This window comes from Phyllopteryx taeniolatus, chromosome 8, assembly GCF_024500385.1.
Source record: "Phyllopteryx taeniolatus isolate TA_2022b chromosome 8, UOR_Ptae_1.2, whole genome shotgun sequence".
Classification (NCBI taxonomy): domain Eukaryota; kingdom Metazoa; phylum Chordata; class Actinopteri; order Syngnathiformes; family Syngnathidae; genus Phyllopteryx; species Phyllopteryx taeniolatus.
In genome coordinates, this window is record NC_084509.1 from 27806698 (window position 1) to 27819734 (window position 13037).

A 13037-nucleotide genomic window follows, 5' to 3' on the forward strand; every position below is an offset into this window, starting at 1 on the left:
AGATATAGGTAGGTATTTAGGTAGTATGTACATAGGGAGGTATGTAGGTAGGTATATTTGACGAGTAGATTGGCGGATATATACTGTAGATGGGTAGGTAGGTTGTTAGTAGGTAGATAGAGAGATACATAGAGTACCAGGTGTCTATTAGGGTTAAGGCGTTTATTGGGCGGTCCCCCTTTACGTGTACAAAACGAGACTTGTTTAGGATTTTCTACATATTTTGCTACGGAATGTTACAAATACGGCAGCACGTCCTCTATAAGCAGCTTTACAGATGCCACCTCTGCTCTGCACTCGCGGGTACTACGGGATGTCCCAGTAAACCTCAATACAGAGCCCCTAGTGGCACATGCTGTTTTTTAGGTTCAGCGATTATTTGGCAAAAGAGGCCACTATTCTGGCAAACTTCTGTATGCACCAAAACATTGCGACGTAAAATACCGGAACATTTGAAGAACATTTCCGAGACCATAACAGCTGCTAATGGGAGGCAAAGTCGTCTTCCAACTCTTGGCCGTCACTGACATGAAATCCAATCCCAGTCGGTAAATGCCCCCCTGCTATTAGCCCGCTAATACGTTCTTCTATCATTGAGCTACTCGAATGTTGAACGGCGTACGCTAATCCGACAATCGGCATCTGCCCTTCTTCTTCTGCTTCTTTGCTGTAGTTTGCTAAAGCTGTGTTTGACTTCCTCGCTGAGGGAGGAACAAACAAAGGGGCATCTCGCTCGCAGGCAACACGTCCTTCACTTTCCCATGAGCGTAAGACTTTTGACGTGGATTCGCCAGAATAAACAGCTCAGCTTTCTTGTCTGTCTTGGAACAATGTGAACAGAAACATCAGTGGAATAACCTCCGGTCTGTTTTTTGTTTTTGTTTGTTTGTTTGTTTGTTTTAGCACAGACGACCGCAATTACTTACTCAAGTACAATCAGGGTGGTACCTTGACTCACGAGTGCTCCGGTTTAAGAGTTTTTTAAGAGGCATCACTTTGTGGATTTGCTGTGTTTTGCGAGGCAAAATGTCAGTTACAAGCAAGCTTCAGATCCGCCAGCAACGGAGTGAAGTGACAACAATTATTATTATTTTTTTAATGGCGCAATTAAGGTACTGTGATGCCCTCTCATGTGGGCAGGTAAGCCACAGTCGCCCGTGCACTTTCAGACGTTTACGCAACACTGGCAGATACAAAAGGAGAACACTCGTGAAGGGCGACTCCGGCTCCTGATGTCACAAACAAGGCCACGCCCCTTAAAGGCACACATTCAACACCGCAATTAGCCTTGTGCGGCATTCTGTTGCTGTGCAGTATCATTGATTCATGTATAGTTGTCACTCCACTGCTGATTTCTTTGGATAAACATACAGCGTAGTACATAAAATGCTCTTGACTATTCCTGCTGCTGCTCATATATAGTACACTATTCTGATTAGATTTAGTGAATTCATGTATAGTTGTCAGCTGGTATAGATTATAGCTAGTTATTAGTTTTCCTTCGACGTTGCTGCCGACTATTCATGCTGTTGGCTCACATTTGCATCTATATACAGTATAGTACAGCACATCATTATGTTTGTATACTGTATATTTACGTATACATTAGTGGCGCAACCATTAATTGATGAATCGACAACTAATCGATTGTGAATTTAATCGACAACTATTTTTGATAGTGGATTAATCGCTTAGAGCCATTGTTTAATTGAAAATTGTCCAAATATTTGGGTATTTCAGCCTCTCCACAGTAAACATTCTGAGATTTCTGGAGTCCTTCATTTGAAAGCGCGCTGATTATTTTTGTGTTTAATCGAAATAAGACGTTTGCAAACATCTGCTTTTCTGCCATGTCAATTTGAAAATAACATCCTGTTTTTGAATAAAGGGATGGAAATACTTTTTTTTTTATCCGATACATCGATGATTCCGAAAAAAAAAAATTGACACATAAATCGATTATTAAAATAACTGTTAATTGCAGCCCTATTCCATATCATTTATTGATGAACTTCTCTCCACTGCAGATTTTTTTTTTTCTCATTAATGTACTGTATTCTACATAAAATGCTGCTGTTCACATTCACATCTGCATATATAGTACAAAATTGTTGATATACTGTAACTTATTCATGTATAGTTGTCACTCCACTGCTGTTATCGACCATTTATTGATACATGTATAGTTTTTTTTTTTTGCATCATACAATGCTACCGACTATTCTTAGTGCTCTTCTAGCAGAACACGAGATGCCAGGCCCGTCTTCTACATCTGGTCTGTCCCCTTTATTTTTTTGTCCTTTGCCATTAAAAAAAAAAAAAAAAAAAAAATGTCATTGTCCCAACAGGCGGGCAGCAATTATGGAAACCTGCTGCAACATATCATCCCCGAGGATCGTCTTCAACTATCGCGGCACTTAGACGTAATTATCTCCGCTGTTAGACCTTGAGCTGCGGAGGCAACACCTATCCAAGGGCGCCCTTGGCGTGGCCCGCTGAGTGCGTGATACACTGGCACTCATACGGCTTGGAGGAAGCGCTGATAGTGGGGGGATTGGGTCACTTTAACGTGGGTTTCAATGGCCTTTAATGGCTCACGTGAAAGGCTATATCGTGCTTATTGAATAAACTGTATTCCGTTTTACACAAATATATAACTTATATAAAATAACAACAGCGAATGATATACGTTTGATCAGAGAGGTAACAATATGTTCATTATTGTGGTTGTAGTACTTCACTGCATCACACTGGGAGATGTTTCGAATATTTCGCTTATCTTAAAAACAGTTACAGTTTTTGGTGAATATTTTTTTATTCTAAACACATTTGAATAAAGTTTTGGTTACCTTATTTAGCTATGTGACAGGGTCACAAAAGTATATAAGCTGAATTTTAAAAATATGACTTTGGCGTTAATAAAGTTCAACTAAAAGTACATAAATCATTTTAAAAACTTGTTTCTCATATTTTTTTTTTTACCTAATTTCAAAACATCAATTCATAATGGAAAAATACAAATTTCTATTAGAATGTGCTTCTAATATTTTGGTTGACGTGTTTAGTTATATGACGGGGTCAAAACATTTTCTAAAAGAACTGGTACCAAAATTTGCTAAATGAAAAATAAAAAAATATATATAAGCGCAGTATAAAAAAATTATAAACTAATTCAAATGTGTTTTAATTCAACTTTAACTCTACCCATTTAATTAGAATGTGGTTGTTTCTTGTTTTGGTTTTTGACCCTATATAGGTACAGTATAGGACAGTGGAAAACATTTTTAAAAAATGGTGCTAAAATGGAATACAAAAGTAAAAAATGTAAATGTATTAGTACAAAATGTCGAATGGAAAATGTAAATACACCCTGAAATTTTATGAAAAGAAATGTGTAATATATGCACTGTTTTTCCTGTATCTCCCATGACACAGTGCAATGCTAATCCATAAAAAATATGGTTTCATTAATACATAATGATCTCATGAATAATTAACTTTTTACACATGGTTACTTATTTACACTGTATAACTACATATGTAAATGCTCTGTGTCAGTACAAAATAAGCCTTATTAATTATCTTTGAAACGCAGCACGTGTATTGGCCCTCATTCAAATGGCAGTTGCGTGTTCACCAGTGTGAATAAAACCCATCTTTAAATTCCTGTTATAGGGTCACATGGTTGCCCCTCAGAGTTGAGAAGTCATGAAAAAAAACACCTCCTCCTCCTCCGTCTCCTCAATGGCACTACATTGTGCTCTGCCATGTCAACTGTGGTCCACATCTCATCCACCAGGCCAATGGTGAGGTGCCCGCAGGGAGCCCGGGGGGGGGCCCCAGGCCCGACACCGCGACCTCATCCGTCTTGAAGACAGGCCCGCGGGCGGGGTGGGGGTGGGTGGGGGGTGGTGGGGTGTCTGCTCACACATCCGTATGCGGGACGCTGGGCCATATGGTCACCAGGTGGGCACCACTTGGGAGACTGCTTGATGACCGTGCGTTGGAAACCTTGTTGTCGGAATGTGGTGCCTTGACTTACAAGTGCCCCAATTTACGTGTTTTTCTTCAAATTATGAACCGTCGCTTGTTGTTGCCAGCAAAAAAAAAAAAAAAAATCAGTTTTGATTGCGTTTTACGGTACTGTAATGCCTTTCTTAAACTGGACAATTGAACACACAAATACAAAAATGAGAGCACTCTCAAGTAGCGGGTGTAGGTCACAATTCACGTCCAAACACTCCAGCTCCTGATGGCACTGACTAGGCCACGCCCCTTAAAGGCATACATCTAAAACACAAATACTAAAGCATGTACAATAATTACACTTTATAAAAAGTACTTTCATTCCAATATGGTAGGCAATGTCAATATGCTAAGTAATGTATAATGTTATAAATGTGTGTGTGTGTGTGTGTGTATGTATAATATGGTACGTTAAACCGTCACTGCTCTCTGAGAGCACGCGTTCCGCACATTCTAACAACGTTTTGAGTTTCTGAACGGTCTGGAGTGTAACAGAGCAGCGCCGGGGTATGCTTCACGGTCCCGTTGAATTGAGGATTTTTGCATTTTTTATTTTTTGCTATTTATTAAAGTTGTCACTCAATTTCTTTTAGATATATTTTTGTACAATATTTGTATGCATTGCTTTTGATCTCTCTCAATATACTGTATGTGTTTGTATTGTTTTTAAAATGTGTTTAAAGACCAAAAAAATAATAATTCAGTGCCCTAAGTGCTGTCGGGGGAAAAGAAAAAAAAAAAAAAAAAAAGCCTAGGGTGTATTTAAAAAGGGTATCCCTATATCGCGGATTTCACTTCATGCGGAGGTGGTCTGTCATGTAACCACCCCGATGGCGGCAGGGATGACTGTAATGACATTTTAATTATTATTTCACTGGGGAAACTTGATTTGATAATTCTTTCCGTCACCAAACTCAGTAAATTGAGTTTGGTGACGGAAAGAATTAAGCTCAGGTGCCACTATAGTACAAGTAGTAGTGGCAAGAAGCTGGTCAGCAGTGCAGAGAGCTGCCGGAGTTTGTTCTCCATTAAGATTTATGACCAGACAAAAGAGTCGTTTGCATGTAATCAGTGCTCGTTTGCTTTGGTCTTCTGCTTTTACTGCCAGTTGGAGAAGAAAAGTGTGATGTCAATCCAAACGCCAGCTGGCGATGGAGACAAACATCCTGTGCTTGATTACTGGTGAAGAAGCTGTTGGGGAGATTTTTATTTTTTATTTTTTGCAACCACAACCTCAAAGTCAGAATACAACTAAATAGTCTCTGGAAAGCAGCCAATAGTTTTTAATATGACCAATCATTTTGGAATAGATTCAAAAATTCTGGAATAAAACTAAAAATATCGGAATACAACCGATGTCCGATTTTGGAATACAACCCAAGAATTCGGAATGCCACCAAATATTTTGGAATACAACCAAAAACATCAGCAGAAAACCAAAAATGTTCAGAATACAAACAATAATTTGGGACTGTAAACAAATAATCTGGCATACAATCAACTGTTTCAAAATACAACTAAACATTTTTGAATCCGACAAAACATTTTCAAATCCTATCGAATATTTCTTGTTACAACCAATATTTTTGGAATTACAACCAAATATTCTAACATTCTAGAGTACAACAAATGATTTTGGAATACATCCAACAATTATGGAATTACAACCCTAAATTTTGGAATACGATCAGAAATTTTGGAATGCAACCTAAAAAAAACACACAAAAAATCATTTTACGGCCAAATGTTTCGGAATGGAACCAAACATTTTAGAACATAAACAAACATTTTGGAATCTGACCAAACATAATACAACCACACATTTTTGAATTACAACCAAACATTCCAGGATACATCCAATAATTATGGAATAAAACTAAAAAAAAAAAAAATAAATGTTTGAATAGGCGGGGACAAACCACCAGTAACTGTTTTCAGGGTTGCCCCCCCCACCCCCAACAAACAGAAAAAAACAAAACAAAACAAAAAAAGAATCTAAAAATGGAAAAAAAATACAATAAAATTTGAAGAAAAAAAAAATCTATCAATCTATGAATCTGCAGGTGCCGAACCATGAGTATGCGGCGGTCCATTCATTTTAATCGGAAAGTTGGGGCACTACATCACCTTCCAAAGGCCGACATTACGGGTGTAAATTGAGGCACTGGTGAGTCAAGGTACCACTGAGCATGAAAAACAACAACAAAAGACCTCTTTCATCCCAGCTGGAAAAGTCCACGAGCTTCTCAGCTGTTCCTCCTGCCCCTCAGGAAGCGAAAGACAAATGAACTCCAGACGCGGCGGCTGCTGGCAAGGATGTTCGCACAATAATGGACAGTTACTGGCGCACCCACTTCCACCGGTGCGAGTGTGCGGCCTCGTTCAGCCGCCGGGAGCCTTCGTGTCGGCAAATCCAAGGCGAGGGATGACATTTTGAAGCAACGCCCTTCGTTCCTTGTTGGGGAAACGAGCGATTCAAATCATAGTGCAAATAGAAATTTCAATATCTGTAGAAATTGCTATTCTACTTTATTTTAAAACAAGTTGTATTTTGTCTTTTTTTGTGGCTGGGATCGATTAATGGCATTTCAATGGATTTTCAGTGGGGAAAATTTCTATGAAGGCACTGCTCGGAATGGTTGGAATTTGGAGAAATGTGTGCATTGATTTGGGAATGTTGTTAAGCAAAATGTGGAATACTGCAAAATGTAGGGATTCTTTTCCGATACTATAAAATACACATACACACAGCGTCGTGTATGAAGTGCTGTCTCGCCGAGTGAAAATGCTAATGGTATCGCTCTGGGTCCCCGCCCACTCCAAAGTCTGTGCTCTTCTGCTGCTAGTAGAAGCCACTAGTCTCAATGAACAGGCTTTGCCCCCGGTCGTCCTGGCAACAAAAGTCAGAAATCCCATAAGTTTAGTTCCAACATTCAAAACCATTAAACCAACTGAAGGCCAACATTTCCAAAAGGGGAAACCATTACAAAATCAATCCGTTTTTTTCACGCTATCTTTAAATCTTTATTCCAAGGCCAAGTTAGAATCCGACAATGCTCTTTTTCCCACTAAAACATTTACTACCTTGTCTAAACTAACTAAATAAAAAGGCAGCGTAGCCCGAGGCTCGGAGAGAAACCTCTTCGCATTTAATTGCGCGAGCCGACCGCAGACAAATAAAGACAAGTCCAGCCGACTGATTATGTTTGTGATATAGAACCGAAGTTGAGGGAGTGGAAAATTGACAACTATGTTTACATGCCGGTTTGATAGCAGCCCGCTCGGGAAACACAATTCTTGTCGATCCGTGGCAGCGGGATGAGACAAAACCCGCCTTTGTAATGGGGAATATTTAATATACGGTGGTACCTTAGCATCCAAGCCCTCCAACAACCCTGTCAACAAATGAAATTCACTCGAGAATGTCATTTCATCATAAACCCGCGAGTGATTCTTTTGCCTTCATAAGTGCGTGATTGTTACGCCACATGCAGCCTTGACATGCCATACATAGCTGACAACTGGAGCCTCATTGTTGTTGCCTGTGAAACAAAGCTGTATCTCATTTGCCGTCGAGCCTTGTGGGATACTTGTGGGATCCGGCAGAAGCCATCTTTTTTAGTTTATTTTTTCGCTTTGCTCCCCAAATAAAGACAGCAAAAGAAAAACTCTTTTCTCATGTCACTATTTTTCCGTTGCAGAAATTCTGCGACATAAACGGGGAGTCAAGATTCAAACCCGGAGCCTCTCGACTGTGAGGCGAATGTGGAAACCACTACTGGACCGTGCTGCCGGTTATGCGGCATACTGGAAAAAAGAGGTATTGTCATATCTACTGCGTGGTAGTGAATAATGGAAAATTTGTCGAAGCGTTCCATAAAGATCGTATGCTGGAAGTTATCATATCGATTCGTGTATTGTGATGACGATACCATAAATCGTCATGATGATATTTGGCACACCAACCCCTTGAGTTTTAGTCCTGTGAGGTTAATACCAACAACAACAGTTAGGCCTACTTGAAAAAAAAAATATTACAGTGGTGCCTTGAGATGCGAAGAGGATAAAGAATATATGCCTGTGAGTATTGTTATATTGTCTGTCTACATGTAGTGTTACGTTGCTGCAGTGTTTGTGTTCAAATATCAGCGTTAAAGCGTTAGAAGCTAATCGTTAGCCCGTGCCTCTGCAGTTTTACATTGAGTTTAGCATTAAGCTAGCGGAGGCTATGTGGTTGTTTAAAATACACAAAGTAAACGGCTTAAAGCTTCTGTTTTGACGACAATTTACAAATTTGATCCGCCAAACTGCTGCTTGTTGGCGCTGAGTGACTGCCACCATCTCAAGTTTGAGCTCGCGAATCAAAGCCAAATATCGGCCCCCCCCCCAAAAAAACTGGAAAAACTCCCAAGTCGACTCACTCGTTATCCCGAGGCGCCACTGTATTCTACTGTATATTACGAGCATTTCTGGTCGAAAAGTTTTGGGATTGTGGGTTTTATTTGTTTTTAGAATTGCTTCTTTGGAAGGCTCTCGCGGGGCGTTAGGTAATCAATACGTTGCAGATGTGAGGCAGTGAAAAAAAGAAAAAAAGGGGGGGGGGGGGGGAGAGGGGAAGCTCTTATTCTTTCCAATGAATGGATTTCATTTAGGGTTGAAAAACACAAAGCAGACGGACGGACGCTGTGGAAGGTTAGCCGTTTCACCTCTTAAGATTGCTGTTTCCAATAGCCCGTCTCGTCCGCAAAAGATGGAGAACAACTCGCATTTAATCAGTTCCGTTCACTTCTCCCCGGACACCACACAAGGCATCTCCGGTTCCTGCTATACCTGGAACGTGTGATTACACAGGCCGCGGGCTCAATCACACTAAATCAAGCACTGCCTCGGCTTTGCTAACTATAACTCAGAGTTGTGTTGTTGCGGTACTCTAAGGTAGTCCAGACAAGAAAGACAGCAAGCTGGAAATGCGAGGGTAAGTGGCTTGAAATGACAAAAAAACAGATTTGGAGATACGAGCCGTCATTCGGACGATTTTTCAACACACGCGTTTGAACACGAACACGTGTAGGCAGATATCACAATAGTCAAAGGTATATATTCTTTATCCGCTGCGAAATACGAGCAATTTTCCTTCAGCATATGGAGACACACTACAGTGGTTGTGAAACTATTCATCATTTGTCTGCTTGACTGTATTATACTGCCCCCGGTGGCCAAGGCGAGTACACCAGAAGGAGCAGCACAATGAGTTGAAATGAAATATTAATGATGCACAAACCGTTTCTTTTCTTCACTCTGTTATTACTCCGTTTATATCATTCTAGAGTGCTATTTTAGCTATTAAAAACAAATGAAAACAAATTTTTTTAGGGGGGGAGGCTGGAATGGATTCATGGTATTTCCATTCATTTCATTGACAAAAGATGATTTGCGAGTGTTTTGAGTTAGGAGTGTGGTCACCGCACGAATTAAACTCATATCTCAATTCTCTATTCTCTTCTTTATGGTTCGCTTTTCACAAATTCATCTCGTGTGGAATCTCAGTTTTTGTATGTCATAGTTTTCGTACAGTTCGGTTTTCGGTGATTTGTGCTTTTTCCATGTCTTCAAGATGCCACAAGATGGTGCCAAAGCCCCGATGAAGAAGACTGTAGTCGCAATTGGTCTTAAGGAGGTACAGTAATCCCCTGCCTATTCGTGGGTCACTATTCATGAATTCACCTTTTCTGTGGGATGTATGTATGGATGTTTGTTGGAAAACCAAACAATTTGCAGGTTTTTTTTTCTGCTAAGATGCCGCCAAAGCCCTGTCTAAAAAGAAATTGGTGTAAAGGAAGTATGTTATATTGATACATCTCAGGCTTTGTATGTCGGGAAGGAGCTAAGTTAACCTGGGTGCACGTACTGTGCATTTTTTTTTCTCTAGCAAATCATCTGTAAGCCATTGCTTTGTTAGAGTAATGTAATCTTTTGAGATAATAGTTGGTGTTATATTTACGGTTGAAATCATTATCATAGTCAACATTTTTGCGACGGGACTTGATGCAAACACATTTTATTTTTTTTTTAAAAAGCCTAACCAACCCACATCGGTGCTATTTCATGTGCTTTCTACTTCTTGCATCAACTGTCTAAGTTGCATTGATGGCTTCCAAAAATCTTCCGCTGATGCAAAACACATCCAAATATGGGCATTAGCTTGGCCAGTGCATACAAATATGGCCGCAGAACATCATGTGTGCTGTTTATAGTCACGCTTGGTGCTTTCCGACCACAGACCCTTTTTTTATATCCAGAGTAGGATCTTGCTATGGGGCTGATGCTACTGATGCTATAAACCAGGCACTGGGCCACATGCAGGTTCTCTGTGGCTCATCTGTTATTTTTGTATTCTTTTTTTTTTTTTGTTCAGCGGCAGGAACACTTTCACGCATGTTGGTAGCAAGTCCCAACACAGACACGGATTGTTTGTTAGCCGGTTAGCCGCCTCTCGTTGGGAATGACACACGACATGATTTATGCTCGGTGTTGGACTGCGACACTGAAGAATTATGCTGGGAAATCTTTGTTGGGCATCCATCTGTTGAGTCGGCCACCCCTCTTGTAAACGCTAGACTTCTCACTCGACTTCTCTCGGCTTTTTTTTTTTCCCTTCCTCTTTTTTTGTTTACGTCTCGCTGTCGCAGCTGAATCGCCTCCAACTCCTCTTTGGGGTTCAGTGGAGGGCCAGTCAACAAGGTTCCGCACACTCCGCTGAAAGTACTGACACTCCGTACTTAAGTAGTACAGATACTTGTGTAAAAGTAGAAGTATTTCACTGCTTAAGTACAAGTAGAAAAGTACAGGCTCTGAAATGTACCAACGGATTTTTACGGTCAGTTGCGTTTTATACCCGGTTTGATGACTTGCACTAGTGTTGCCTTTGATGCAGACGACGCAGGTTCGATTCCCAGCCAATACCCAGCAACGGCTGGTCCCGAGCATGGATCAGAAATGGGTGGCTAGCGTCAGGAAGGGCAACCTGCGTGAAAATTATTTCCCCTTTTATGAACTTACATGTTGTCGGTTAAGCTAGCTAGTATTGGCGCTACTTACTGTATATGCTATTGAAAAATAACGTGTTCCCATAAGTTTGCCAGCTTTGTGAACTGAGTAACACAAAATGGTTAAATGTTAACAGCAAACGAATATTATCAAACATTTATTTTGAGCGGCAGCTTACATATGCCCCCCGTGCTGACGCCGACTCTGGAGCCGGGCCAGGCAGGGGTGCTTCATTCTCCTCTGTCGGGGCAACAATCGTGCTCCACAGCTGCCCGACGTCCACGTTCCAGTCGTTGAAAGCCTTCACGGGACTCGACAAACCTGACGGGCCGGGAAGGAGCGTACTGGCATCTGCGATAAAACCCGGCACTAAACGTAGTGCGCCTTTGAACCTCTGCGACTCAGCAGCTCCATCTCCCAACAGACTGTTACGGATACTGTGCTAGACCGCGAGAAATTTTAGCAAGACTTGAATACAGGGGGAATAAAAGGCTCAAATCTCATGCCGCAATTTGGGGCGAATGGGGCTGCCGTGAACATAGCGTAAACATAGTCCAAACTAGCCTATTTTGACAAAATGTAAGGAGTAGAAAGTTCAGATATTTGTACTTTGCTACTGGCAATCACTGGCGTGCTTGCAGGGAGTGACAAAAAAAATAGGTGATGTTTCTTCACCACAGCGCTGACCATTGCAGGACCCTGGGGAACGGCTTAAATTGTTTACCCGCCCTCCTTCTGGCCCGTGGGACGCAGGAAAGCAGATCCTATAATGGGAAGAGCCCACCCAGCTTGAAGGAGGGGTCTGGAAGGAAAATGCAAAGCTGGGATCCCACTCCGGAGAGCTCCTTCCCACAAAAATACACTTGACTTCCTCAGCTTGTCATTCTTTTTCCTCGCCTGAGACATAGCGCCGTGTGGCACAGTTACAAGGATCGTCACTCTGCGCAAATGACAGGATTCACCTTGTGCTTATGACGGCTTCTAGGTGTCTTTGATGCAGCTTTAAAAACAAAAACAAAAAAAGTCAGAGATGTTCATGTCACTCCTCGGAATGAACTCTGACACTTAAGGATCTCTAAACAAGCTTTTTAGCTAAATATAGACGTCAGGATGTTGTTCAAGATAACAAAAGGCAACCAAGCATTGCCGAGAGACCTATTCCATGAAATATAAATCTATGCAAGAGCGCTCATTAAAATCCCTGTCTGGAGGAAAGTGTGGGGGCAGGGGCCCCGTTGAATACATCTACCCCAAATTCCCAGCATTCCTCAGGACAGACTGCGAGGCGTTGGCCTCTCAGCATGCGGGCGCAGGAACGCTGGCAGACTCGAAATTCCTCTCTGGGACGCCAGGACGTGGATCATGTGAAAATCGAATCAATACTCGAAACAAACGATGTGGTCATGAGCTGGCCCATCCCCAGCCTGGAGATTGAAGCATGCGGGTGAAAATATGCTAATAATGTGCAACCCCAATTCCAATGAAGTTGGGGCGTTGTGTTAAACATAAATAAAAACTGAATGCAACGATTGGAAAATCCCGTTCAACCTATATTTAATTGAATACACTGCAAAGACAAGATATTTAATGTTCAAATTGATAGACTTTATTGTTTTTGGCAAATAATCATTAACTTAGAATTTTAATGGCTGCAACACGTTCCAAAAAAGCTGGGACAGGTGGCAAAAAAGAATGAGAAAGTTGAGGAATGCTCATCAAACACCTGTCATTCACAAGCAAAGATGGGGCGAGGTTCACCTCTTTGTGAACAAGTGCGTGAGAAAATAGTCGAACAGTTTACGGACAATGTTCCCCAACGTACAATTGCAAAGAATTTAGGGATTTCATCATCTACGGTCCATAATATCATCAAAAGGTTCAGAGAATCTGGAGAAATCACTCCATGTAAACCAACATTGAATGCCCGTGACCGTCGATCCCTCAGGCGGCACTGCATCAAAAAC

At 41.3% G+C, this 13037-nt stretch overlaps 1 protein-coding gene across 2 annotated transcripts in view; it reads right to left on the reverse strand.

The window, feature by feature from the left end:
- The window catches only part of LOC133482297 (LHFPL tetraspan subfamily member 6 protein), a 55849-nt gene that overhangs the window by 28358 nt on the left and 14454 nt on the right, over positions 1-13037 (reverse strand). The window contains exon 3 of one of the 2 annotated variants that reach the window (XM_061782294.1): positions 5283-6480. The exons of the other annotated variant lie outside the window; for it this stretch is intronic. Within the exon in view, the coding sequence (XP_061638278.1) occupies positions 6365-6480 (116 nt within the window). The 3' untranslated portion in view covers positions 5283-6364. Of the gene's footprint in view, positions 1-5282; positions 6481-13037 lie in introns of those variants that run through there. 2 annotated transcript variants of the gene reach the window in all.